Source organism: Lissotriton helveticus, chromosome 11 (assembly GCF_964261635.1).
Source record: "Lissotriton helveticus chromosome 11, aLisHel1.1, whole genome shotgun sequence".
In the NCBI taxonomy this organism is placed as follows: domain Eukaryota; kingdom Metazoa; phylum Chordata; class Amphibia; order Caudata; family Salamandridae; genus Lissotriton; species Lissotriton helveticus.
In genome coordinates, this window is record NC_136072.1 from 8,121,171 (window position 1) to 8,148,663 (window position 27,493).

The following is a 27,493-nucleotide window of genomic DNA, read 5'->3' on the forward strand; positions in this document are numbered from 1 at the left end:
AAGAGCGAAATAAAAACTGTATCTCTGTTTAAAAGCCCATTGTACAGCGAGGATAGTGACTATAGTGAGTTGCTGGAGGAGGAGGAGGAGGAGGATGAGGAGGGAGAGGGGTCGGAATCATCACCCACTTCTTCTGTAGAACTGGAAGATTCTTCAATGAGTGATGCCCAAGAGTCTGAAGCTGACTCTTTATGCTCAAAAAAGACGAAAGAGGAAAGTAATTTGAAATCTAAAATTAAAGGTAAGACTCATAAGGTTAGGGGTAAATCTAGAGGAAGAATTCTAGTAAGCAATAATAAGAGTGAGAGTAAGAGCAGGAGCAAGAAGGGAAAGATGCCGCAAAAAGAAATATCTAACATACTTGAGGGGGCTGAACTTGACCCGTACAAGGACAAATTTGACATTTTACTGGCTACAATGAAACAAATACAAGGAGAAGCACGGCAGGAAAGTCAAAGAGCCAAGCGGGCTAATAAAAAAATACAGAAATCTCTCCATAACTTACAGGACATGTACTCTGAAGTAACAGGCAGACTGTCAGAGGTAGAACAGAGAACTGGCAAAATGGAGGATGAGATGGCAGAGATTCAGGAATTTAGGCAGACCCAGGGAAAAACTGAATCTGACATATTATGGAAGCTGGAAGATTTTGAAAATCGCCAGAGGAGAAATAATATAAGACTGTTAGGAGTGGAAGAAGGCAAAGAAGGGGGAGATACGAGAGCCTTTGTCGTAGAACTATTGAAAGGTGCGTTCCCAGAGATAGGTGCATGGGATTGGGATAAGGAAGTGCAACGAGCGCACCGTTTCCCCCTTGTACAGAAAAAAGGCAATGCGGGCGTAAGATCGAGGGCAATTCTTGTTTATGTAGGAAATTATTTGTTAAGGGAGGAAGTGATAATGAAAGCTAAACCTACGAAGAAACGCACATATAAAGACATCACTTTCTTTGCCCGTCCAGACTTTTGTCATACAACAGTCGAGAGAAGATGGCGGATGCGGCAACTTATAGTACCATTTCAGAACTTAGGCTGTGAAGTCTATTTGCTGTTTCCTTCCCGCCTCAAAGTGGGCCTCAATGGGCAGTTCAGAATCTTCTTTTCTGAAATTGTTGCACAAGAATACCTGACGTATCTTCGAGAAGAGAGAAGACATAGGGACCGAAATGGACAATTGGATCGCACAGAGAGTATAAAACAAGTAGCTTCTATCACAAAGAGATAACTGAGCCTTTCTTGTCCTTTTCTGAGTAAATGTGATTATATTTTCAAAATGTTGCAGCATGGGGAGTGGCTGGGGGAAACTCCCCTGGGAGGACGCGGCTGTCACATATAGGTCAGGATCGACCTATTTGCCAGTAAGGGAAAGGGTGGGGAGGGAGGGGAAAGAGAAGGGGGTGCGGGGTGGGAAGCACAGGGGGAACAGGGCACGGCACGACAAATAATAGAGAGAGGGAGTTTAAAAAAGACATTTTCTAGTCAAAGGGAACAGGTGGGGCTGAGAAAAAGTAACGGATGCAACGCAATAAACAATGCTAAGCTAGTGATAATGAAATTTTGGTTTACCAAATGGATAACTTATAGAAGAGAGTGTAGGAGGGAAAGGAGACTTGAGAATGAGGATAATGGGGGTTAGAGTTGTAACTTGGAATGTTTGTGGGCTAAATGATCCCCAAAAAAGAGCGAAAATAGCATTAATGTTGAAACAAATGTATCTGGACTTTGCATACATTCAGGAAACTCATATTATGATATCACAAGCTTACGCTCTGTCGCAGTTAGGATTTAAGGTCCTAGCTCACTCGAGTCAAGGGGTTAAAAAAAGAGGGGTAGCTATCCTAGCTAGGAATAATAATATCTTAATCAGAAAGAAAGCACAAGACAAATGGGGAAGATGGGCTATGGTTGAGTGTTTTATTGATGGAGAGTGGATAACATTGGTAAATGTATATGGTTCAACAGAGGACGACCCTGATATTTTTCAATTTTTAGATGTTGAGTTAGCAACATGGGCACCAAAAATTATACTGGGAGGCGATTTTAATATTAATGGAGCAGACGGATTAGGACTGGGTTCTTTTGGAAAGTATAACGGCAGGAAAAAAAAAGTATTTCAGGCACTACACAGTCTGGTGTTAAACAATGCTCTCTCAGATGTATGGGGGAAAAAGAGAATGGATAATAAAGGTTACACATACTATTCTGCTCCGCATCAAACATGTGCAAGATTAGATTATTTTTTTATTTCAAGTACTAATATTTCTAACTCAAAGATTGAAAGGCTGCCACGGATCCTTAGCGACCATAACCCTCTAGTACTCACTATAATAACAAAAACAAGTACTAGACAGCATACAAACTGGACCTTTGAAAGAGAGTTATTGAAAGATGAAAAGTATATAGAACACATGAATAAATGGATTATTGATTTTTTTTCCTTTAATAGAGATACAGCAGAAATGGGAGTGGTTTGGGATACCTTTAAAGCTGGAATACGAGGGGAAACAAAGAGTTATAATTCTTATAAAAGGAAACAAACCCAGTTGAGGAACTCAGAATTAGCTCTGAAGGTTCTGATGGCAGAAGAAAGCTTAGAAAACAGCGTGGTGTCGGGGCGGGATCTGGAAAAAGCTTGGGTAGAGTTAGCCAAAGCTAAAGGTGAGGCAGAGGGCGAAATTGCTAGTAAGGCAGCGAAAATTTATAATACTAAAAGAGAGAAGTGCTATGAGTTGAGCGAGTCAGTAGGCAGGATACTGGCTACTCGAACACGGCAACAAGAAGCTGCAGGCATAGTGAGGGAAATTAGGGATACTTCGGGTACGGTTCATTCAGACTCGAATAAAATAAGAGAAATCTTTAGGATATTTTACGAGAAGTTATACGACGACGAATTACAGGGTCGTGATCCTATAAAAGACAATGAAGAAATGATGGAGTATCTTCGAGAGACTCCTATAGACTTAATAGAGGAAGAGGAAGCAGATGGTTTAGAGGGAGAGCTGCAGTTAGAAGAAATTAAGGAGGCAATATGGAACCTACCTTCTGGTAAAGCAGCAGGCCCTGATCAGATACCTATAGAATTCTATAAAGTATTTTGGGATTGTCTGAGAGAAGAAATGATAAAGGTGATGCAAGGAGCACAGTTGGGCAAAACAGCACCTAAATCATGGGGGGGCGCAGAGGTGGTTGTAATACTAAAAAAAGGTAAAAATCCGGAAGAACCAGGCTCGTATAGGCCTATAACTCTACTTAATGCGGACGTAAAAGTCTTCTCTAAAGTATTGGCATCAAGGCTGGCAAAAGTTATAGATAAAATTGTCAGTAGTTGCCAACACGGTTTTATACCAGGGAGAGGCACCACCCACCATATACGGAAAGCAATAACGTTATTTGATGTATCGTCAGTCACAGGAGACCCGATTGCAGTGATGTTACTTGATGCAGAAAAAGCATTCGATCGGGTCTCCTGGGGCTACCTCTGGTATGCTTTAGCTAGAACAGGAATTAAACAAGGCTTTATTAAAGCTTTACAAACTCTTTACTTAGAACCAGTAGGGACTCTACGAGTGAATGGTGGAAACACAGGTCAATTCCATATAAAAAGAGGGACTAGACAGGGGTGCCCTTGCTCACCTTTATTGTTTGCCATATATATCGACCCATTTATACGCAGAATAGAGGCATCTGAGATGATAACTCCGGTAACAACAGTCATTGGGCAGTGTAAAATCTTAGCCTATGCAGATGACATTGCTGTTATTTCTCCAAATCCATCTGAAACCATAGAACATCTTGAACTTGAGGCGTTGAAATTTGGAAAGATATCGGGATATAAAGTAAATACATCAAAAACACAGATAATAAAAAACTCATATACCCCATGTTTAGATAACCGAGTGGTGCAAGAAGGCATGTATTTAGGGGTTATCATAATGTCAGATCTGGATATCTTAGTGGAAAGGAATATTACCCCTTTAATCAAGAAAGTGGAGAAAGACTTGGATAGATGGGATAATTTGCCCCTGTCAATAGTGGGAAGGTCTAATATATTAAAAATGATCATTCTTCCAAAATTTTTATATTTATTTAGGGCAATACCGCTATTTTTTTATAGCAAAATATTTAAAAAACTTGAGAGTATACTAAATAGATTTATCTGGGCAAAAGGGAAAACGAGAAGGGCTCTCAGATATATGACATTGCCGAGAGAAAGGGGAGGCTGGGGAGTCCCAGATTTAAAATCTTATTATTGTGCGGCGGCTTTACAGAACATGACTGGTTTAATGGGAGGTGAACAGTGCCGTGGATTAGAGGAGTGGAGTAAATTCGGATCATTAGCAATCTTTGGATTAACCTTGGGAATGGAAGCGAAGGATGTTCTCCTGAAATTTACAGAGGCTAGTTATTATAAGAGGACAAAGTTTAAGACAATAATAGCAGCATTTGAAATTTGGAAAAGTTTTGCTAAAAAAATTGGTCTAGGAAAATATAATTCATACACAAGACTGTTACACAATCCAACCCTCCCACAAGATATCTTTTCGGGACCTATAATTGCAGAGTGGGAAAACAGGGGAATCAGAACTATTGGAGATATAAAGGGGGATCAGGGTGTTCTCCAATTTAAAGATCTACAAGACAGATTCAATTTAGAAACTAGGCAATTTTTCAAATATCTCCAAATTAGGAGTTTTCTCCTGAATAAAAAAGGTGGCGATTTGGGATTTAGGCGTAACGCTATTATGGAAATTATTCAAAGGGGGCAGGATTGCACAATCAAAAGATTATATGCTGAACTGATTAAAGTAAAACAAGACGACCACCAAAAATGGAGCGAAAAATGGAAGGATAATCTTAAAATCAGCTCTGAAAGTTTTGGTATCTCCTTAGAAAAGGGGAATTCATTACTATGTTCAGCACCATTACAGGCTCAACACTACAAAACACTCTATCATCTGTATTATACACCGGCTAAAATAGCACAATGGGGAGGTTTAGCGGGCATTACGTGCTATAGGTGTGGAAGTTCGGATGCTGATTTGCAACATGTTTTTGCTCTATGCCCCCGTCTAGATTTATTTAAAAAAGAAATTGAATGTTTTATAAACAAAATTTTAGAAAGCGAAATTGTGTTAACCCCTGGAACTATTCTACTAGGAGTCAATGTTGAGGATGTACGGCCTTTTTGTGGGAGGGAATTTTTGTTTGTCGCTATGTCTATTATGAGATTATGTATAGCCTCTGCATGGATTGATCCTGTACCGCCTACCTTTCACAAATGGTTGGCTAAGTTACTAATAACACATAAAGTGGAGAAAGAGATATATGCAAGGAAGGGAAAAAGAGGAAGGAAGTTAGGTAAGATAATATGGGATCCCATAACACGATGGAAGGAGGAATAATTGTATGAAATATAGGCTTGCCTAAAAGATAAGGAAATAATAATTCGGTGTAATTACAATATCAATATTACACAACATGAAAGTACACTATGCCCCAATTTATGCTATTTTTGTGTTCTAATTTGCTTGTTGTAATATCTACCTCGCCTGTTGATGATTTATTGATTGGTTTTTAGTTTGGTCTTTGAATGTTTTGTATATACTTTTTCCCTCGTTCTTTCTGTATTAACGAAGCCGTGCCTTGTATATAACTGCAAAATACTTTAATAAAAAAAAAAAAATTTTAAAAATGTGTATATGTACAATTTTTTTATCAATTCCTAATTTTTGATTTTGGCTTGTAACATAAAGTCTACCCGTTTCGAACTTCCGTCATTTGGGAGTTCTCATCAGGACCAATATCTCGCACTCGTCAAAGTATAGCTGGAAATGATCTTGAAATTATTATTATTATTATTATTATGCGTTGTTATATAGCGCTCGATTACCCGTAGGCATCTCGGCGCTTGCCTTGGGAACCCGTCCTGGCTTTTTCCCTGTGAGATACCCGTACTGGGCATCCCCAAGGTGAAAGCCAGGCATCCCTCTGCGGGGGGGCCGTTGTAGAGATTAAGCAGGCTGTTGCCCAGAGCTGCAGAGTGTGAACTCGTGATTCGAGTAGGCACCGAAACGAGAATTATCGAGTCCATGGATATTTGGGCTCAAGACCCTGCCGCGTCGGGAATTGAACCCTGGTCCCGGGTCTGACCTCTTCTTCAGGGTCTGCCTCCTCTAACCAGTGAGCCACACTTCTCCACTTTGTATGTTTAAATCGCCCGTTTATAGCTGCCTGACTCTCCGCATTCTGAATGGGAGAATCAGGCGCGTTGTGTACAATATCGATGAGCTTCCGTATTCAGTTTTTCTTCAAACAGGGCTGTCGAGTATCTGTTCAACCAACTTCCTAATGCTTTCTTACTCGCATTCACTTCCTGGTCCGCATAGGATCATGGGAACAAACTTGCAAAGGAGAAAAGTCAGCACAATTATGATATAATAGAAAAGAGAATAATATTCTTAAATACCTTTACACAGTTTAAGTTAAAAACACCCTACAACAACTAGTTTTTGAAACGCATTGTAAAATAAAGTGCGTCACAAAATGGGCTACGTACATGGTGAAGGTATCGTAACGTCACATAGAAAAAACAAGCCAATCAACATTAGGTTCAGAAAGGTACAGTTAACCACACAACAGCCAATCAAATGTTTTTCAAAATCTGTGCAAGGAAAGGGATTGGTCGGTAATACGTCTTCTTATAATGCTACACAACCAATGAAAAAGAGGTGTAGAAAGTTTCTGTTTTTAACCTACCGGCAAATCAGATGACCTTGCAAGTACACTCAGCGAGAGGCAATTATTAAAGATGACTTGCTTTCGCAAGACCCTGAAAGACTTCTTGCAGAATAAGTACGCACTTATGTGCCAGACCCCATTTAATGATTAACCAGGCTCTCAAGCCTAAACAAGTCGGAAATCATCTCTCGTCACTTTCTCTTCTTCCAGGATCACCGTGAAAGTGCGTGTCTCCTTCTCCTTTCTTTTTGATAGTAATTGTTACTCATACACTATCTAGCAAATACCCCACAGATGCAACCCCCTGGATTTGCAATAGTAACTCATACACTACTCAGCGCATGCCCTGCAGATACACCACCTTGGGGTTGGAATATTTGTTTTTTACTGATACTGATACACTATCCAGCACATACAGTACAGATGCCCCCCCCTAGAGTTAGACGAGTAAATGTTACCCCTACACTAACATGCACTTACCCTACAGATGCACCCCCCTGGAGCTAGAATAGTAATTGTTACCCCTACACTAACCTGCACTTACCCTACAGATGCACCCTGCTCTCTCTTTCAAAATACAAACCAGATTTACAACACCCTTGCACCACTTTCGCGTCACTTTTCCCATCTTAAAAGTAATGCAATAGTAACGCAATGAACGTGTAAACCTGCCCCTATGCACATTATGAGCAAAACAAGTACAAAACTCATTCAATTATTTATTGTTCACAATTAGACAGAGTTGCTTCACGATTCACAATGAACTTCAATAAATACTTTGTGCCAATTTAAATGGAAGAAGAGATTGTCGACATTACAAAACTTAGTGGCATATTTACAAAGACAGAGTTAAAATTGTCGCCTGCAAAGTACAACAAAAACACCATAAATATTTTATTTTTTTATTTTTTGCTATTTTTAAAGCACGCAAATACCCATACAGGTGTCTCGGCGCTGGTGATCAGAAAACTCCTTACTCATTGAGGGTAGTTAGACAGAGGAGAAAAGCCATGTCTTAAGGCTCTTTCGGAATTTAATGAGGGTGGGGGCAGTTTTGATATGCAATGGGAGGGTGTTCCATAATTTAGCAGTGGCTGTAGTGAAGCACCTGTCTCCCCAAGTTGCTTTTTTTGTCCGAGGGACAGACAGCATACAGGTTGTAGAGGATCGAAGAGTTCTGCTATGCTCCAATGGATGAAGAGCTATTTTTAGGAACTTAGGCCCTGGGTAATTAAGGGTCTTGTAGGCTATACAAAGAGCCTTGAATTTTATTCGGTTCCTGATTGGGAGCCAGTGGAGCTCCTTGATGCGATGAGATACTGATGTGAATTTGGGGATAGAGAGTAAGACTCTTGCAGCCGCGTTTTGAACGGTCTGGAATTTGTTGAGGACTCCTTCTTGCGCATTAAGGAGCAGAGAGTTACAATAGTCCGTTTTTGAAAACACCAGAGTACTGATAAGTGTTTTGCCGGCTGACTGTGGTAGATATGGCAGAAGTTTCTTGATTTTTTGGAGTGTATAGAATGCAGTTGATATGACGGCATTGGCGTGGTGGTGGAAAGTCAGTTTGTTATCGAAGGTGACTCCCAGGTTGCGAACCTTTGTCACCGGTTGGGGGGGGGATCCCAGCTCCGGTGGCCACCATTGTGGGGACCATGCTGGTTTCAAGCTCCCGAATGTCATCACCTCTGTTTTATCAGAGTTGAGCTTGAGGCAGTTTGATGACATCCAGGAGCTTATTGCCTTCATACCCTCCTGGAAATTGGCTGCAACGCTAGCTCCGTTATTGTACACCGATAGCACTAAATAGACTTCAAAATCCTTTGTTATCTTACCGGAAGATTTTCTCAACATTGCTGTTTCCTATACAAGACTGAGAGCCACCCCCGGGGTTATAAAATAAATGGTTGTGGGGGTCCAAGGCCCCCCCTGCAAAATTAGAAGTGCGGGGAGCTCAACGACCCCCCTCAAACCCCGGGAACCACCACCCCTGTGATTTTGTATATTCTGGGAGGCAGACTGCGTGGCCCTCTGTCTAGAGCCATCAAGGGCCCTGGGGACCGCCACGCCCCAGGGCCGACTCCTGCAGTGTCCCGGGGTGCCTACCCCCGGGACACTGCTGTTTACTATGAGAAGGTTGAAGTCTCGCGGCTCCCGCCCTCCCATAGCAAACTTAGTTTGGATTTTAAAAGACACAGCAGTAAAATCTGTACTCACTTTTAAAATCTAAACCAGATTGCTCTTCCATATGCAACTTAACATCTCCCCATGTGGAAAAGCAATGCCGGCTCCCGAAGGAAACAGGGAGTCGGCGGGACCGTGGGGACATTGTGGCTCCCCCCACGGTCCCCAACATTTTTTGTAAGACCCGGGGGATAGGGTCCCCGGGGATATTAGAAATTACTGATAGGGGCTAGTTTTTTACAGTAAAATTAAATGTTGCGCACCCGGCGCATCGTTCAGTGTGGCCCCCTGGAGTGCATGCGCAGGACGCACGACTCATAATCTGTAGGGTGCACGACTCCAGCGCCTTTGGTGCACAACTTCTATGCGTTTGGGAGCCGGCATTGCTTTTATACATGGGGAGCTACTAACATGCAGCTCCCCATGTGCAAAATCAATCTGATTTAGATTTTGAAACAGAGAACAGATTTCCTTGCTATGGGAGGGCGGGATGGACACCCTGGGACCCTGCAGTAGCCGTCCCTCCCACAATACATAAAGCCCCAGGGAGTGGTGGTTCCTGGGGCTTTGGAGACCTTGCAGCCCCCAACCATTTTTTTTTGTAGCCCCAGGGGTAACGGGGCCCTCGAGTGCTCCAGAAGGGGGCCTTGCAGTCCCACTCCCACAATACATAAAACCCCGGGGGTGGTGGTCCCCGCGGCTTTGGGAACCTTTGACCGTTCCCCCCACCATTTTTTTTTTGCCCCAGGGAGTGATGATGCCCGGGGCTGGAAGGCCCCTCTGAGCCCCCCATAAAATGTAATAATTTAGCCCCCGGTATTTAGCCCCCCGGGGCTAATTATAAAAAAAGATCAGTTTTATTTTATTTATTTTACGTCAGACTCTGCGCACCCTACACTCACCTGCCGGGTCTTTTTAAAAAAATAATGTGGGCCCTGCGGGTCCTAGCACATCCAGGAGCTTATTGCCTTCATACCCTCCTGGAAATTGGCTGCAACGCTAGCTCCGTTATTGTACACCGATAGCACTAAATAGACTTCAAAATCCTTTGTTATCTTACCGGAAGATTTTCTCAACATTGCTGTTTCCTATACAAGACTGAGAGCCACCCCCGGGGTTATAAAATAAATGGTTGTGGGGGTCCAAGGCCCCCCCTGCAAAATTAGAAGTGCGGGGAGCTCAACGACCCCCCTCAAACCCCGGGAACCACCACCCCTGTGATTTTGTATATTCTGGGAGGCAGACTGCGTGGCCCTCCGTCTACAGCCATCAAGGGCCCTGGGGACCGCCACGCCCCAGGGCCGACTCCTGCAGTGTCCCGGGGTGCCTACCCCCGGGACACTGCTGTTTACTATGAGAAGGTTGAAGTCTCGCGGCTCCCGCCCTCCCATAGCAAACTTAGTTTGGATTTTAAAAGACACAGCAGTAAAATCTGTACTCACTTTTAAAATCTAAACCAGATTGCTCTTCCATATGCAACTTAACATCTCCCCATGTGGAAAAGCAATGCCGGCTCCCGAAGGAAACAGGGAGTCGGCGGGACCGTGGGGACATTGTGGCTCCCCCCACGGTCCCCAACATTTTTTATAAGACCCGGGGGATAGGGTCCCCGGGGATATTAGAAATTACTGATAGGGGCTAGTTTTTTACAGTAAAATTAAATGTTGCGCACCCGGCGCATCGTTCAGTGTGGCCCTCTGGTGTGCATGCGCAGGACGCACGACTCATAATCTGTAGGGTGCACGACTCCAGCGCCTTTGGTGCACAACTTCTATGCGTTTGGGAGCCGGCATTGCTTTTATACATGGGGAGCTACTAACATGCAGCTCCCCATGTGCAAAATCAATCTGATTTAGATTTTGAAACAGAGAACAGATTTCCTTGCTATGGGAGGGCGGGATGGACACCCTGGGACCCTGCAGTAGCCGTCCCTCCCACAATACATAAAGCCCCAGGGAGTGGTGGTTCCTGGGGCTTTGGAGACCTTGCAGCCCCCAACCATTTTTTTTTGTAGCCCCAGGGGTAACGGGGCCCTCGAGTGCTCCAGAAGGGGGCCTTGCAGTCCCACTCCCACAATACATAAAACCCCGGGGGTGGTGGTCCCCGCGGCTTTGGGAACCTTTGACCGTTCCCCCCACCATTTTTTTTTTGCCCCAGGGAGTGATGATGCCCGGGGCTGGAAGGCCCCTCTGAGCCCCCCATAAAATGTAATAATTTAGCCCCCGGTATTTAGCCCCCCGGGGCTAATTATAAAAAAAGATCAGTTTTATTTTATTTATTTTACGTCAGACTCTGCGCACCCTACACTCACCTGCCGGGTCTTTTTAAAAAAATAATGTGGGCCCTGCGGGTCCTAGCATATCTAGAGGGTAAAATTATTTCTACCCTACCCCTTTCTACGTTTTGCACCTTATTCCACTGACTTCCTCAGCCTCGCGTCTACCGATACACAAAATGGCTGCCAACAGTTCCTGGTTTTGAATGTTGGCAACCACTTGACAGCCAATTAGCATTCAGCCTGTGATCGGAAGGGTGCGCTTATGGTTCAATGATGATCCTTGCACACTCCGCGGATCCACCGCGCCCATAGGCTTATAAATTACTTCAACTGTAATTTTCTCAGAAACTACTCAACAGATTGATACTATTTAAGTAAAAGGCACAAGTCTGATCTGAAGACTACCTCTTTGCCAAATTTGGCCTAATTTCGTTCAGCTGTTCAGTCAGGCTGTAGCTGTGGCTAAAGGTCCTATGGGAAATTGCATGGGAAAACATGTTTTGGGTCCCCCCTTTTTTCTCGGCCCCCGCTTGACGAATTACCCCGAGACTTTCAGGATAGTTTGGAAAATTTCGCTAAGATTCATCAACCGGCGCCAAAGTTATTGGGAATAGAATGTTGCGGAATTCCTATGCATAATAGGTCCTAACTATAACTACCTACTGGCAACCGCCAGTAGGTAATATATATACCTATACCCAACAGGTATCTCCAGTATGCGCCAGGGAGCAGCGTTGCAGACAGGTGTCTTCAGAGGCCACGCCCCTTTTTACACCTCTCTGGAACGCAGCTCTGACGTGCTTACTGGAGTTACCTAGTGGGCTAGTTGGACCATAGGGACACTCAGGATTCAAGGAGACTTAATCTTCTAACTTAAAACGGCCACAGGGCGCGTTTACACAGTGGTGAAGGTAGGGGACACGTCCTGTGGCACATTTTAAGTTGGGGAAATAATTCCCCTTTAATCCTGAGGAACCCTAAGGACCAACTAGCCCACCAGGTGCTTCCAGTAAGCGCCCCAGCGCTGCGTTGCAGAGAGGTTTTCTATGCAACGCAGCTCTGAGGTGCTAACTAGAGATACCTGACGGGCTAGTTGTATCCAGGGGACACTCAGCATTCAAGGGGACTTTATCCCCCAAATTAAAATGGCCACAGGGCATGTTTGCACACGTCAGCTCAGCCCCCCCTTCACCAGTGTGCAAACGCCGCCCTGTGGAGCGTTTTAAGAGATAGTTTTAATCCCCCTGCCCTATTATATACCAGGGGCTTACAGAGGAGGTCCTGCTAATAACAGGGGTACCACAACGCATAGTGTTCCCTAGTGTATGTAGCTGTTTTCACTGTATTCTAAGTGTCTTTTAGCATAGCACTGGCTCTAGGACTGGTTAGTCAGAGTCAGGTACCACCAGTACCCATCTGAAAAAGTTGAGGGTACAGGAGGATTTTGCAACAAGGCCTCTTTCTGCTCCTCTGTTCTTTCTGCTCGTCTTCCTGCACTTTTCTTTGTCTTTGAGGACTTCTGTTGCTTCTTTCTGTCTTTGTTTTTCTTCTCTTTTTGTGTTTTGTCTTCTTTCTTCACATGTCCTACCTCTGTAGGCATAGTTAGGAACTAGCATTTAAAAAAGCTTTGAAATTCACTTAAAAAACCATAGGTTTCAGGCACGTTATAGTTAGGAGTTAGCATTTAAAAAACCTTTGAAATTCACTTAAAAAACCATAGGTTTCAGTTACATAAAAGTTAGAAGTAGCATTTAAAAAACCTTTGAAATTCACTGAAAACCCATAGGTTTCAGGCACGTTATAGTTAGGAGTTAGCATTTAAAAACCTTAGAAATTCACAGAAAAAAACATAGGTTTCAGGGGTGTTATAGTTAGCTGGACATTTCACTCGTACAAAACCATTGAAATTCCACTGTTATAGTTAGTTCAGCTAACTATAACTCGCGCGCCCGCAAGGCACTGCTGATGACATCACATATTACATCATTCATGACATGGTCAGTGACTTCACTCATGACATCACTGATGACATCTCAAATTTGCCATGTATAATGCCAAAAACTATGTAAGATTATGTCAGCGTAAACAAAAATTCACCGGAGATAACTTAAAAAGTAGTGGTATTCTCCCTAAGAAGTCACAGTAAGAGCTACTAGATGTGTGTTGTGTATGCGAATTAAATCTTTCCCTAATGGATACCTGCAAACTTTACATCTGATGATGAGTGTCAGTCAATCATTCCAGGAATCCTGGTGTGATAATTAACTAGGGTGGTTGTGAGACCTTTCCAACTAATAATGTTACTATTCTGTGTCAGGTTCAGTTAGGGTACTTTAATTTCAACATAAGCTCTGTCCAGGGTGGCTGTGGCATAGAGAGGTCAGGCTCAATTCAAAGGAAAACAGGTGTAAATCATTTACCAGTACCAAAACAGTTAATAGGTAGAAAAACGCAATAAAAATCACACTCCAATTTATGAAATAGCACATATATTTTTATCTTTAAGTAAACACTAAAAGTACAAAAATGTGATGAGGGGAATTGGAGATATGATTTTGTGTTTCATGGTGCTTAACAGTTGGCTTTTCAACTAGCCCTTGGAGTCCACTCTTTTGTCCTGGGTTCAAATGGGAGCAAGCCCAGCACGTACGGTTTCATGAGTAAACAGCGGACTCTGTCCTTCTTCTGAGTTCCAGTCCTTTGGTTCAGCATGTGAAGTCCTTCTGCTGTTTTTCCACAGGTTCAGCAGTGTACTGTAGGAGGTATCTAAGGGTGCCACTTTTATGCCTGGTGCTAGCTAGTCTGAGTGGGGGGGACTCCCTAGCCAACAGGAACAAAAAGTCCCAGGGGCAACCCTGCCATCTTTAACATTATTTCCATTGTGTTGGCCCCAAACAATCCCAGAGTACCCTTCTCTGCCAAAATCTAAGATGGTATGGCATTCCTCCCTTAGCCAAAACCCTGGGCACACACCCGAGGTGTGTTTAGGGAAATGAGGAATGGCCCATATAAAACCAGTTCTGGGGCAGCTTCAACACCCAATGGGATTGGTGTCACTCTGGCAATTTAGGCAATGGCAGGGGCAGGTGAGTTACATCTGCCAGTGCTCCTTTGAAGATTATACTGTTAGTAGTCAGTGGGACAATACACCTCCGCCCAGCCAATGCTCTTTTGTTCCCCTTCCAGAGAGTAATTGCCAGGTGACAGTTCGGGATTATCTCTGAAAGGAAAACTAAAGGCTTTAGACATGAAAATGCCAAATTTCTAAAAGTAAGATTTTAGAAATAGCAATTTAAAATCTGACTTTACCACCTGATTGGATTTTAAATTCCTACTAATAATAGTCCTTGATTCATTGTTCTAGCTATCCCCAAATGTTTCTGTGTCGGTGAAGGGTTTAGATTATTAACAGGAAGTGATGGCGCTCTAGCATGTGCGTATAAGAGTCTTGATTGTGGCTAGTGAATCCACGGTGCAAGCAGGTCAGGGGGAACAAACCCAAACAAAACAACCCCTGCATAAGTGTGGGTGACAACCCACACGACCAATGTGAACAAAAGTCCTGTGCACCCGTATGAGTTTAGTAGGTTTTAGTGTAAAAACCCAAAATTCTAACACAATGTTTTCATAGAAATAAGGAAGGTTGACATCTCGAGTTTCAAGCAAAAGGATTTATTAGTCTATCCAGATCAGTACAGAAAGAAATAAACCAGCCGACACGTGTTTCGTCACAACGTGTTACAGTTATGACTCTTCAGGGCTGGGAAGGAAATAAAATGAAAAGTAAAAGAAAAGAAAAACAAAGAACGCTCAATTAACATTATTATGTGAAGCAAACAGGAAATACAACAGGAGTGATCACAATAGAAACACCTTGCTGACTGAGGAAACCCTATAGTGTAAAAGTACATTGGTATAGTGACTTCCTAAATCATAGGAAACCCAAAACTGTGGGAAAGTGTTATAATCATTGAAAGAACGTGAACTTTATCGATGAATGGGCAATGGAAGAGAGCCAATCTAAAAGAAGATAAAAGTATAGGTTCATCATAAAAAACACGACCGGAATAATCTGTGCTTTGTATGACGATAGCTTAATATATCAGCACCTCAGAGTTGACCAAACCATATACAAAACATCAAGCTCGACGATCGATAATGTCAGGAATTAACACATGTATGTTGAATATTAGCCCCGGATCAAAGAAAAATAAAGTAAACATAAGGCATCGAAATAAACAGTGCTATCAAATGTTTGCACGAGAAAAAACAACATTAAATGCGAAGCCTCCAAATGAAACAAAATATTCCAAATGAGCATATAGTCTTACATTAGCAAAGGTGTATGCTTGGACGGCAGGAAATCTATGTAGCAATCGTGCATCTTGTAAATCATTAGTGCAGCCAACAGTAGGTCAGTTTATGTGAGTGAAAAATAGTAAAGAGTTAGAGAGACAAGATAGACCAAAAGGGGACTTATTAGGTAGTTAATTACAAAAAGGCGCTAACCCCACGATCCCGTAAGGACGGACACATGTGGTGTGTGTACCGCGCTTAAAGTATAATACAGGAATGCGGTTAAAAAAGGGGGGGGAAGAATGGCATGGACTCGGGTGAAGTATATCAAGAATCCCAGGTACAATACAATTCGATTTTTTTTTTCAAGAATAATATAATGTACCTGTTAGTTTCAAATTGAGGACAAGTAAATCTGTGGGAAAAGAGAGAGTAAAAGGTCTGATTTAGAGAGGGTCTACGGAGTTATATAATTGTGTGACACAGTATAATTGTAAATAAAATAAGGCTATGGGCACTTACCGACAAACCAGGGATAATTCCAACCCGGTTGCGGTCAAAAGGGTGAACGATCAAGGATAAAGATCGGGAGAATGAAAGTCAACATCTCCTTATGTCTCCGAGTAGAGAGACACGATAGAACTAGACGGGTGTGTCCGTTACGATGGTGAATCTGTAAAGAAATGTAAAGAAATGGCAAGAGAGAAGTCTGAACAGACTATCCTTAAAATTCCGGGACATAAATGGTATAAATGGATGGATGTATGTTGTTACAACGCATGCTTTTACCACGCATGCCTTTACAACGCAGGTTTTACAACTCAAGTCGTTACAACGACTTGCGTTGGGGGGCGCTGGATAGTGAATAGTTTAATTTACTATTCCAACTCCAGTCCCCGTGGATAGTAGGGAAGGTTTTGGATAGTAAATTAAACTATTACCTATCCTACAGCGCCCTCCAGCGCAAGTCGTTGTAATGACTTGCGTTGTAAATCCTGCGTTTTAAAGGTACTGCATTGTAAAAGTTGAGTCGTAAAGGATGTTTCCCTAAATGGATGGTCTAGCGTGGCTTACCTAAGCTCCAGTAACAGCGAGTGTTGCGCTCCGTTCTGTTGTTCCGAGTAATGGATACAAGTGTTTAAAGAAAGAATGAAAGATGGAACACTAGAACGAGTACGTTCAGAGAAGTGAGTATACAGCAAACGAGGTGTTGTCATGAATGATGGAAGCACCAATTACGCTGACATGTGTAGAAATGATTGAATGGTGGAAAACTTGAATGGAAATGAAAAACAAGTGTCCACTAATGGAAGTGAGTATGAGGAAATAACGTGTTTTAGCTATAATAATGAAGAACACAATTAAAAAATAGAATGAAGGAGGCAGTTGTAAAGTATATAAAAAAAACACAAATTCAATAATTAAATATAAAGTTACGTAGGCTGTACATTTTTTAGCACTCAGATATAGCACCGTAAATAAATATAAAATCGGAATGTGTGATACATAGGAAGACCACCAGATTATGTACATAGATTGTTGCTACTGATACACATTGTGCTTTTTAGGATATATGTAAAAAGAGATATGTATTGTTTAAATAGATGTTTTTCTTGAGAAAACATGTCAAGATACGGATCACTACTTATGAAATCTGAGTATGTTCTCTCTTTTTTCTTCCTTATTTTTAGATAATTGTGTGGCTTTCCTGAAGAAGGCGTTGTATATGCCAAAACGTGCGTTGAGTTAATAAAGATATTGCCATTTTTTAACCCTTTATTTATATATATTGATTAAATGTGATGTGTTACATATTGTGTGTCATTTTTTAAATGTTTGTATGAATATCATTTGTTTAGATAATATGAGAAGGAATTATTAAAATGGTAACAACTTGGAATATATTTTTTCTGTCTTCCTTGGTCTTCTTATTGTCATAGATATAAAGTAAACACGTCAGTCCTCCATGCAGAGAGAATATATTGATGGAGCACGATTTTTGTAAATAAAATCTGCTCTATGTAATTCACCCAAATGCATGTTTTAATAAAATGAGTGGAAGTACTAACATATCATATGAGAGTGTACAACCCTTAAATGGGCATAAGGCACAACAGTTTGATTGTATTAGTCAAAGTAATGCGAATAATGCTAACTGAATGTTATTCTGTCTTCCTAACTGCAGAACAATAAATGACAAAAGAAAAAGCTTTATTCTTCTTGAAAGTAGTTTAGGCTTTTAGAAATTATTCTCTGGTTTGGAAAAATAATGTAGGCTTTAGAATTCTTCGGGGATGTGCTTTTCCGTGCTCCTGTCTCTCAAATGTTACAAATGTCCCTTAGAGTACAGATATTTAGCCTGAGTTTCAGAGTTCTTTCCTGTCTAGGCGAGGGTTATAGATGACATGAGTGTAACAATTTCAATGTGTAAATACATTTGTAGCAGGTTCTTTTCCTCTTCCTCTCTTGGAAATTAGACAATATTTAGACAGAGTGTTTAGAAAATAATAGTAAAGTCACTGTCAGAAGACTGTCACACCATTGTGAATAACCACTAGAGAGGCTTGCTGAAGAGAGAGAATGCAACATATTAACGTACGAAAGGAAGTAGCGTACTATAAAGATTCCTGTGGGAAAGAGTTCCTCGACTCGTTCACAAGATTGGTGACCTGTCTCTGGGTTCGTGGTTTGCCGAATGCCGGGCTGATTCCTAATTTCTCTAAATCCCAAGAGACTTTCCTAGAGACTTTGCACATCATTGGCTGGTGATGCTGCTCTTGCTATACCCTAACGGCCGTGGGGTTAGCTTTTCGCACTCATTGCACGCTTTGCATTAGTATTTTATTTTCGTAAGTGAACTGTGTTTCGCTGATGTTTTTCTCTCTCTCACTTCTCTATACCTGATGTTGTGATGTTTCATGAATGAACTGTTATGATTATAGTGAATCTATTCTGTATTTTTATGAACCAAATAATGACTTTCTAATTTGTATTTGGGCTTGACAATTCATATTATGAAACATTAAGAAAAACTATTAGAAAAGAATAGTGTTTGTCTTCATTACTGAGTTATTTGGACATGTTCATAAGGAGAAATGTTTCGGGTATTTCTTCATTGTAGGTCCTCGTGGCGAAATAGCATTCCGTCTTTCATTATTTAGTCCCTTTTCGCTCTACCAAAGCTTCATCAGAGGACCTTTGATATTGCTAACTGTGTGATAATTGACTTATGGGCCCGTCATTAGAGTTACGTTTCCGATTATTATATAGTGGTTGGTGTGGATTAGTGAGCTGACAAAAATCCCCCAACGCTTCCGCTGCATCAATATTTATTGTTTGAACTCCTTAAATAGAGAAAAGCAAGAACCTTTCTGCATCTTTCTACACATTCCAAGCTACTGCAGTTTTTTCCTTGCTAAAAAAATTGACTTTTATTCAACTGTTTCTATTATATATTGATAAGGAACATCAGATGAAAAACACAAAGGGCCTCATTTATGAAGCCTTACGGGCACTTTTGAGCCACCGGAACGTGCCACTGGCATATTTATAAGGCTACGTAAAACCGCGTTACCATATTCTGCAGCACACATAGAAAGAGGAAAAACCCTCTTGTGATTGTTTTTATGCAGGAAGGTTTCCCTTCCTGCAGGCACCTTTATACCATGGTGCAAGGGAGCCTGTATTGGGGCACAGCAGCCCATTGCACGCCGGCGCAGGGAAAAGGACAGGAATGCACTGCATCTAATAGATGCGGCTCATAACTGTCCTTTTGTTTTGCCATAGGGCAGCGCAGCAGCAAGGCCTGCTGCGCTACCCTAAGGCAAAAAACCCATAAATGAGGCCCAAATGTATTTCTCTATATTTGTGCTACTTTTGAAAAAGAAATTTGAACAGAATGTTGCCTCAAACTATAAACTTATATGTAATATATTGAAACGTACAGAATGTATTTTTACACTTAATCAAACAGAAATAGTGCTTATAATGTTTGCCATCTGTTCTGCATAGACATTGCTTGCACTGTTCCCTTTTCACACAAGCACAGAAAAGGATGTAGGTTAAGTCACCTTGCTTTTACGTACGACTGCAATATGTTTTGCGTTATTGCCGAAGGAATAAATACCAGCATATTTGTACATGATAAAGGGACATTGGAATTTATTTATTTATTTTATTTATTTTGCATTTCTAGAGCGCTCTGTTACCCGGAGGTGTGGTCTTGCTCCAAGAAAGTAGCACTTTCCTAATAGTTTTGAGAGCAAAGTGGGTGGATGATACCAGGGTATTAATCTGAGGCTTAAATGACAGAAGATCGTCCATCAGAATGCCAATATTTTTCACTTTTGTCACAGGGGTGGGCAGGGTTCCCATTTCTTCATGCCACCATCTCGGAGACCAGAAGTTGTCTTTGGCGCCAAAGAGCAACACCTCTGTCTTCGAGCAATTTAATTTGAGACAGTTTTGGGCCATCCAAACACCCACTTCGCGCATACAACCTTTGAACCTATCCGCAGTGCTGTCTCTGTCCCCTGGCATCAAAGACACCACTATCTGCGTATCGTCCGCATAGGCTGTGAGGTTAAAGCCAAATGTTCGAATTATCGGGGCCAGCGTGGAAACGTAAACATTAAAAAGGGTAGGACTCAAGGACGAGCCCTGAGGTACTCCACAGGGAAGTGTGAAGGGGCATGATTCAAAATCTCCCAGTGTCACTACCTGAGTAGTGACACTGGGCCCTTCACTAAATTGCTTTAAACTTCCGCCTGCCAAATTTTAAAAGTGGATAATATCTAGTTTTGTTTTCATAGGACAGAATTAATAATTATCTCTGCTGTAGACTCAGGAAGAGATTCATTGTGCATTATAAGGAATAAAGTACCCCCAACCATAAATAAAACTGCAATCACAAGTCAGCTCTGAGTTCAATAGCCATGAAGGTATGTTAACACATATATATCTACCATGACATAGACATTCCTGCATTCCTCTGGACCCTACTGCACAATTTACACTTTCACCTGAATTTACACTTTCGTGAAAAGGCTCAATGAAACTAATATCACAGTCAAATGCAATGCTGATTTAGGGATCCTACCAGTTTGCAGAACCACGGCTCTCGCGGGGCCGGAAGCAGATGCCTTGCTCTGGATGAGGTTGGTGCCACAGAACAGGATGTGGCTCTTATACTCTTCTCCACTGTACACCTTCCAGGGCATGGAGCTGTCTGCCTCAGGTAATGGCATCTTTGTGACTGGAACACTCTCCCCTTTAAGGAAAAAGTATGCATCTGCATGACTTTGTTTACAGACCTCTGGCAGAATTAAAACATTCTCAAGAGTGAGTCAATGAAGTGACATTTTAAACACAAATATTGTTCCTTATTCTAAAACGCATGCCTAATTGCGTCGAGTTCACTGTGCCACAAAGGTAACACCCTTTCACCTGCTTAAGAAATCACAATTAATATTCCCAGTTATCCAATGATTAAGAAGGTTAAAAAGAGAGAACAGAAATGTTGAGACAAGTATTAAAGAGAGAGGTGTACAAATAAAGAAATAGAGAACCAGAGCTAGAGACAGACAACTATAGAGAAAGGAAAAAACAGAAAGCGCTAGGAGAAATGGGGAGAAAAAAAAGAGGAACGGCGTGTGGAAGAAAGGGCAAGGGTAGCGACATGAGACAAAGCGTTGAGGAGAAAGTAAGGGAAGCAGAAGAAAATAGAATGAGAATGAGAGAGAGCACGAGCAAAAGAGAAGTATTACATATTGGTGCACTTTTATTACAAAGCATGCAGTGATTTGAAAAAGCTATTTTTCACAAAAATTTAAAATATTTCCGGGGTCTGTGAAATGTGGTTTCATTATGAAAATGAAAAGGCCCAAAGATGCAGAGCCTTACTGGTGTCAGGGCACCACAGGCCCATGCATATATTTGCCACGCGCTCAGAGCATGTGGTGAATGCATGCGTTAAAACCCCTATGAATGGCGAATTCTTTGTGGTTTTACAACTAGACAAAAAAATGCCCTTCCCATGTGGTTCTGTACATACTTGCATGGTACTAGGGCGATTTTACAAGGGTGTAATGGTAAAATGATCATTGCTATAGGGATACATTTTGTCTCCTTTTTAGTTTTCCTTTATAACTTTACATCTTTCCGAGATGGTGATTTGAACATATTTTTCACTAACACGACGAAATGTCACACACACATTTATTATAGTTAGACATTGTTGTTCTGTAGTCTGCACTGTTAGTTTGAGGGACACATACTAGAACGCTTTATCCTTGCTTTGTTTTGTACTGCAGGAGACAACTCTTTTACCCAGACTAAATAAATCTGGTTTTCTGCATCCCTTGCAGGGCTAGTTCGGTCAGCATAACCTCAGAGATATGTCTCCCCTGATCCACATGCCTGGGCCTGGTACAGTAAACACAGCACTTATAGTTTTGTCATGACCAAAATAAGCATCACAGGATCATCTGCTATCTCTGCGTGGTGCAGGGGTTTTCTGCATGCATTTACACTCATCAACACTGCCTAAGCTAGTTACCCTTCTCACGTCGTAATGTCTTTCCACACTATTCCCAAAATTCTGCACAATCAGAGAAATGATTCAGCTCTAAGAGCCCGATTCACAGAACTAACTTAAGACAAAATCCTAAACTTACTACTTTTGGTATTCACAGAAGTTAGGATTTTGTCTTAAGACAAACTTAAGACAGACTTAAGACAGACTTAAGTTAGGATTTTGTCTTAAGTCTGTCTTAAGTCTACCTTAAGTTTGTCTTAAGACAAATTTAAGACAAAATCCTAACTTCTGTGAATACCAAAAGTAGTAAGTTTAGGATTTTATCTTAAGTTAGTTCTGTGAATCAGCCCCTAAGTGAGGACAACAAGTCACAGCTCTTCTGGAACCTTCCTCACATTACACTGGGATGTATCCCATATCTACCACATGTCACTGCTCATATTATGTTAACCTGCTTATATAGATCTACTAATATTTTGGAAGATAGCCTCATCCGGTACTGTACTAAACCTGGAACTAGAATGTGAAGAATATAAAACTCATCGGAAAGGTCACTTAAAAATCTTTCTGCAATCAGGAAATCGCGATATAGAGAAAGTTATATCGCTAATCTAATCTCATACACTGTATATATTGTGTTTACCGTATATTTTGTTTTCTGTATCTTTAGGGTTGTATACATAAATGATGTCATATCTCTTTGTATAGCCTTACTTTGTCTCCTTTTTTACCTCATGCTATGTAAAGCGCTCTGATACCCATGGGTCTTGTTCGCGCTATACAAAACTCTCTAAATAAAACAAATAAAAATGAATGACTTATGTATTCAACCTTTACTTGATTGTTTGTTTGTGCTGCAAGGATGCCAATGCAAAGAGTTCATTTGTTTCAGATCCATGTATTTGCAAACATCAGGATCAGTTCACCATGCTTACACCAATATCCAGTGTGGCATGCCTGACCACCTGTGGACACCCTTATGAAATGTGACTTTTTGTTAGTTGTCGCCTCCTCCCCATTCCTTTAATTCCAATTAAACAATTTACCTAGAAGTATTACTACACCACAATGAAAAGCATCTAAGACTCAATCGCAAAAGATTTCTTCTTAACTCATACAATGGTCTGTGGGCTAGTTGAGTAGTAACCACTAACCTGTTATGGAAATATATGTACTTGAAACCAGTTACTCGTGTATATTGCTTTCAATTGGTATTTAGGTCTGGCTTTTGACAGCACAGAGCTCTTTCTCACAACATACACAGAGTGGGCCTTGAGTCCACCTCTTTCACCCATGGGTTTCTTTGACCAGCTTCTGTCAGCCATTGGCTTGAGACTTTGTCAATCTCTTCGTGGTTCAGCCCAGAGGAGTAATCATCTCTCATTGGTTGTTTGCTGGTATCCCCCCATCTTAATTCTAATGCGTCTTCTGAATTGCATGAGGGACTACCTTTCAACTGTAGCCTTCTGTGTCCATGTCAGCTGGCTGCCTCTCCATTGTCTTCTTCTAATGTGCCAATCCTGCATCCATTAGTACAAAAAACCCAGACCTATTAACTTTTCCAATGCTTGTTTATAACCAGTAGATTTACCTTTTTGCACTGGTCATAAACCCAAAAAGGTATTGTCCAAAGCAGAATCAGTGGAAACCATTTATAAATGTTTCATTTGATTTTAGAGCAGGGATTTTACTTGACAAACACATTGCAAAGGTCCCTGGAGAGCCCCACCAGACAGGGCAGGACAGCCTAGGCACAAGCAGGTGCACTAGCAGGGGAAGAGGGCAATTCTCACATTGTCACCCCTTTTATTGGTGCAGGAAAAATGGGAAAATGTGACAGCAATAACTAGTGACCAGAAACCTAAAGAAACCTAATGGTACCGGGCAACTTTCCTCTAGTTTTAGGACTTCTGAAGGTTCATGTTGTTCTGAGTGTACATCAGAGGATAGTGTGTAAGACTAATTGGTTATTTATTGAATATGGAACTGCACATTTATTACGACTGCTATTTTTATGTATTGTATGTATTTATTGCATTTGCACTTTTATGGTCACGTGATCAAAATAAAGTACTTTGATGAAGAACTGTGTCACTGAAGACAATATAAAAAGTGTTCATACCTGTAAGCATGCCTTCATCTACAATGCAACTCCCATTAATAAGTACAGCATCACATGGCAAATAAAGCTTGTTTCCAGTCAATATAATCACATCTCCGGGGACTAAATTGTGTGATTCCACCTCTTTGTACTCTACAAAAAAAGAAAATATATTGTTTACACATTCCTTTTATTATGGATAGTTCATAACTTGGTGCTTCACTTTTGCATTCTTTTTTAAGTGTGAATAACCCAGACAAATAATTTGTTATCTTAAAATGTGAAAATCAAAACATTTCAATACCCATTCTATTAGAAGCCTTGTTACAGCTCCTCCATCATTATAATTCAATGTTTCTCAAATATATCAGATCCAAGAAGAGGTAATTTAATGGTGTAAAAATGTCAGAAAGCAGAAAAAGAGAAGGGCTTAGGAAGAAAAGAAGCCTACATTTTCTGCAACATTCATTAGTGCTATGTGAATAATAAAATTTGTGTTTGGAAATGAAAAACTGAAATCAGTGTATAAATCTGAAATGTTGCTATTTTACCTGTTAGAGAATTAGCTTTGGGTGTATAGAGGGTCTTGCATGACAAATATTTTTTTATCTTGAAAACTGATTTATTCTGTAGCACATAGCTTGGTAAGAATAATTTAATTTATTAAAGAATAATAGTGATTGTTTCAATTTGTGAAACGTGTTTCCAGAAAATCTGTATTGCTCTACAATGGTTAAAACATTTTTTAAGACAAGCTTACCTAGACAGTGCATTCAGGCCAAGAGTTTAACAATAATAGTTATGCAAAATGTATGGTCCTTTCTACTTTTCAGATCATAAGATGAAGTTTGAAGGTATTAAGAGAAGATTTGTAGACTTTTAATGATCAGTTGGAACCAGGGCCCAATTTAGGGTTTGGATACTCAATGTTGAATAAGATATTTTAAAAAAACACAAACCCACTGAAACAAACAAAAGGATAAATTGACACTATAGTTAGGTATGGTAATAAGATCCTATGTTATGTTAATAAAAACCCAGACATTCACTGAAAAAAACAAAGGTTAAGGTAGCATAATAGTTATGTTTTGAAATGAGAAAAGAACTAACTTCTAAAAAAAACACTGAAATTCACCAGTTAAATATTAGTGAAATAACTACAGTCTTCTCTCCTGACATACACCGTTTTTGTCCTCAAACATTACAATACTCATAACATGTTAAATGACATGATGAATTAAACTTAAAGTGGGGTTGTAAGCATGGCTCTAGGTTGTGTGCTTTTGTGGTCATCTCAGGAATGTGTGTGTAGTATATTTTAGCACTGCTGTATGAGCCCTGGTCAAGCAGAAACAACAATACTAGTCAGGGTAGGGGCAGGCAAACTCTAAATGAACCTGTGCTCACCCTCTGGTAGCTTAGCTCAGAGCAGCCAGACTTAACTTAGAGGCAGCGTGTAAAGAATTTGTGCAACACCTCAAACAGTAAAACAGTGAAAACACCACACAAAATGATTCTACACCAGGTTAGAAAAATAGCTCTGATTTTAATAAATAAAATATGGCCCAAATGAAAAAAAATCTAATTAGATGTTGATTTTTAAAGTTTATAGTGAAAAAGAGTGCTAAGAAGCACAAAGTGCTATTGGGGATATCTGGTTGCGCCACACTAGGACAAAGTCACAAGTTCAGGTCAACCACTGTGGAGCGCGTGCCAGCCGCTGGGACCCAGTTAGGCCCACTGAACGGAGTATCTTAAATCCTGGTTGCGGATAGTTTTATGGATCCACGTGGAGGATGTGTTGTGCAGCCGAGGCGATGCATCGGTTTTGAGAAGCGGCGAGCTGCGATGTGAGGTCCTGTTGTGTCAGCACCAAGGCTCCCATCGAGGGGGCTTAAGATGCAGAATATTAAGTTTGAAGGTCTTGAGTGAGTGAGTGAGGATCTGTAGACTGTGTAATGTAATGATCAGTTGGAAACAGGGCTCTATTTAGGTTTTGGAAACTTAACATTGAATATGACACAAAAAGAAACACAAATTCACTGAAACAAACTAAAGGATAAAGTGAAGCTATAGTTAGGTACGGTAATAAGATCCTATGTTATGTTAATAAAAACCCAGACATTCACTGAATAAAAAAACAAAGGTTAAGGTAGCATAATAATTATGTTTTGAAATGAGATAAGAACTAAAATCTAAAAACAAAAAAAGCACTGAAATCCACCAGTTAAAGTTTAGTGAAATAACTACCGTCTTCTCTCCTGACATCCACAGTTTTTTTTATCTCAAATTATTTTTCTTGAATTTTCAGGAAAAGAACAAAGGAATGATAAACACAGAATAATAATAATAATGATCATACAAATACTGACAAAAAATTAAATAACAAGGAAAAGGACAAAAGAAGAAGAGAAGGCAGCAAGTTATCCAAGTGCATTGCAGTAGGAGTTGCAGTTATGTTAGAAAGATATACAGTTGGTCTATAATTATCACAATCTACAATCCTACTAAAATACATATACATTACAGGCGTACAATAGAGGAGATAGCAGTTTATATACAATACATTATAGGAGGTCGAGCTATATGAAACAATTCTTTAGTGGAGAGGGACAGGTGGGAGGCCACCTTTAGAGGTTGAGATACCTAGGTAAGGTGTTTGTGTGATGGTAATCAGTGGGATAAGTTTCATTGTGGGTCATATGAAAAGGAAACTAGCCCTTAGAGTCACTCTGGGTTCTGGGGGTCAAAAGATGTAGGCCCAGTTCTTCTCACCCAGGCAGAAGGGCAGCAGGCAGCAGATCAGCACAGCAAAGCAGGAGAGTGGCAGAGCGTAGAAGAGCCATTCTAATGAGAATCCACCCTAAGTTGGGAGATTTGGCTAACAAGGATTGTAAGGGTGACTCAAATGGTCTCCTTTTTGGAGAGAACTTCATTAGAATATTGGAGAAGTATGTGACAACATTTTCACCCTTTAGCAAGGCTCAGTCCAACATGAGATGCATGCTCGGCAGCAGGGTTTTTGGAAGGGCTGACGGTATGGGACTGGCTGTTAGCCATGGACAGCAGAGGTCCCACTACTATCAATATAATCAGCGAAGTTTCGGAAGGCAATTCCATGGAAATTATACCTTCCTTCCCCAAAGAGGTCGAACCCCCACGCTCGAGGCGGCAGAGGCAGATTCCAGGGAGGTGGACATCAAGCTAAGAGTCCTAACCCCTACAGGTTCTTCCTTTCAAAAGTAGGGGGAAGACTACACATTTTCAGCAAAAATTGGTTCCTGATAACAAACTATCCTTGGGTACTCAACACCGTAAGAGGGTTCAAGATAGAATTCATCCACACACTCTATCAAAAGCAC

General features: G+C 40.9%; 1 protein-coding gene across 1 annotated transcript in view; it reads right to left on the minus strand.

The window, feature by feature from the left end:
• LOC144792209 (putative cation-transporting ATPase 13A4) overlaps positions 1–27,493 on the minus strand; it is a 325,411-nt gene that overhangs the window by 162,465 nt on the left and 135,453 nt on the right. Inside the window, exons 9-10 of the mRNA XM_078667110.1 lie at positions 24,153–24,284; positions 20,594–20,764 (exon numbers count right to left, since the gene is read on the minus strand). Coding sequence (XP_078523236.1) covers positions 20,594–20,764; positions 24,153–24,284 — 303 coding nt within the window. The remainder of the gene's footprint in view (positions 1–20,593; positions 20,765–24,152; positions 24,285–27,493) is intronic.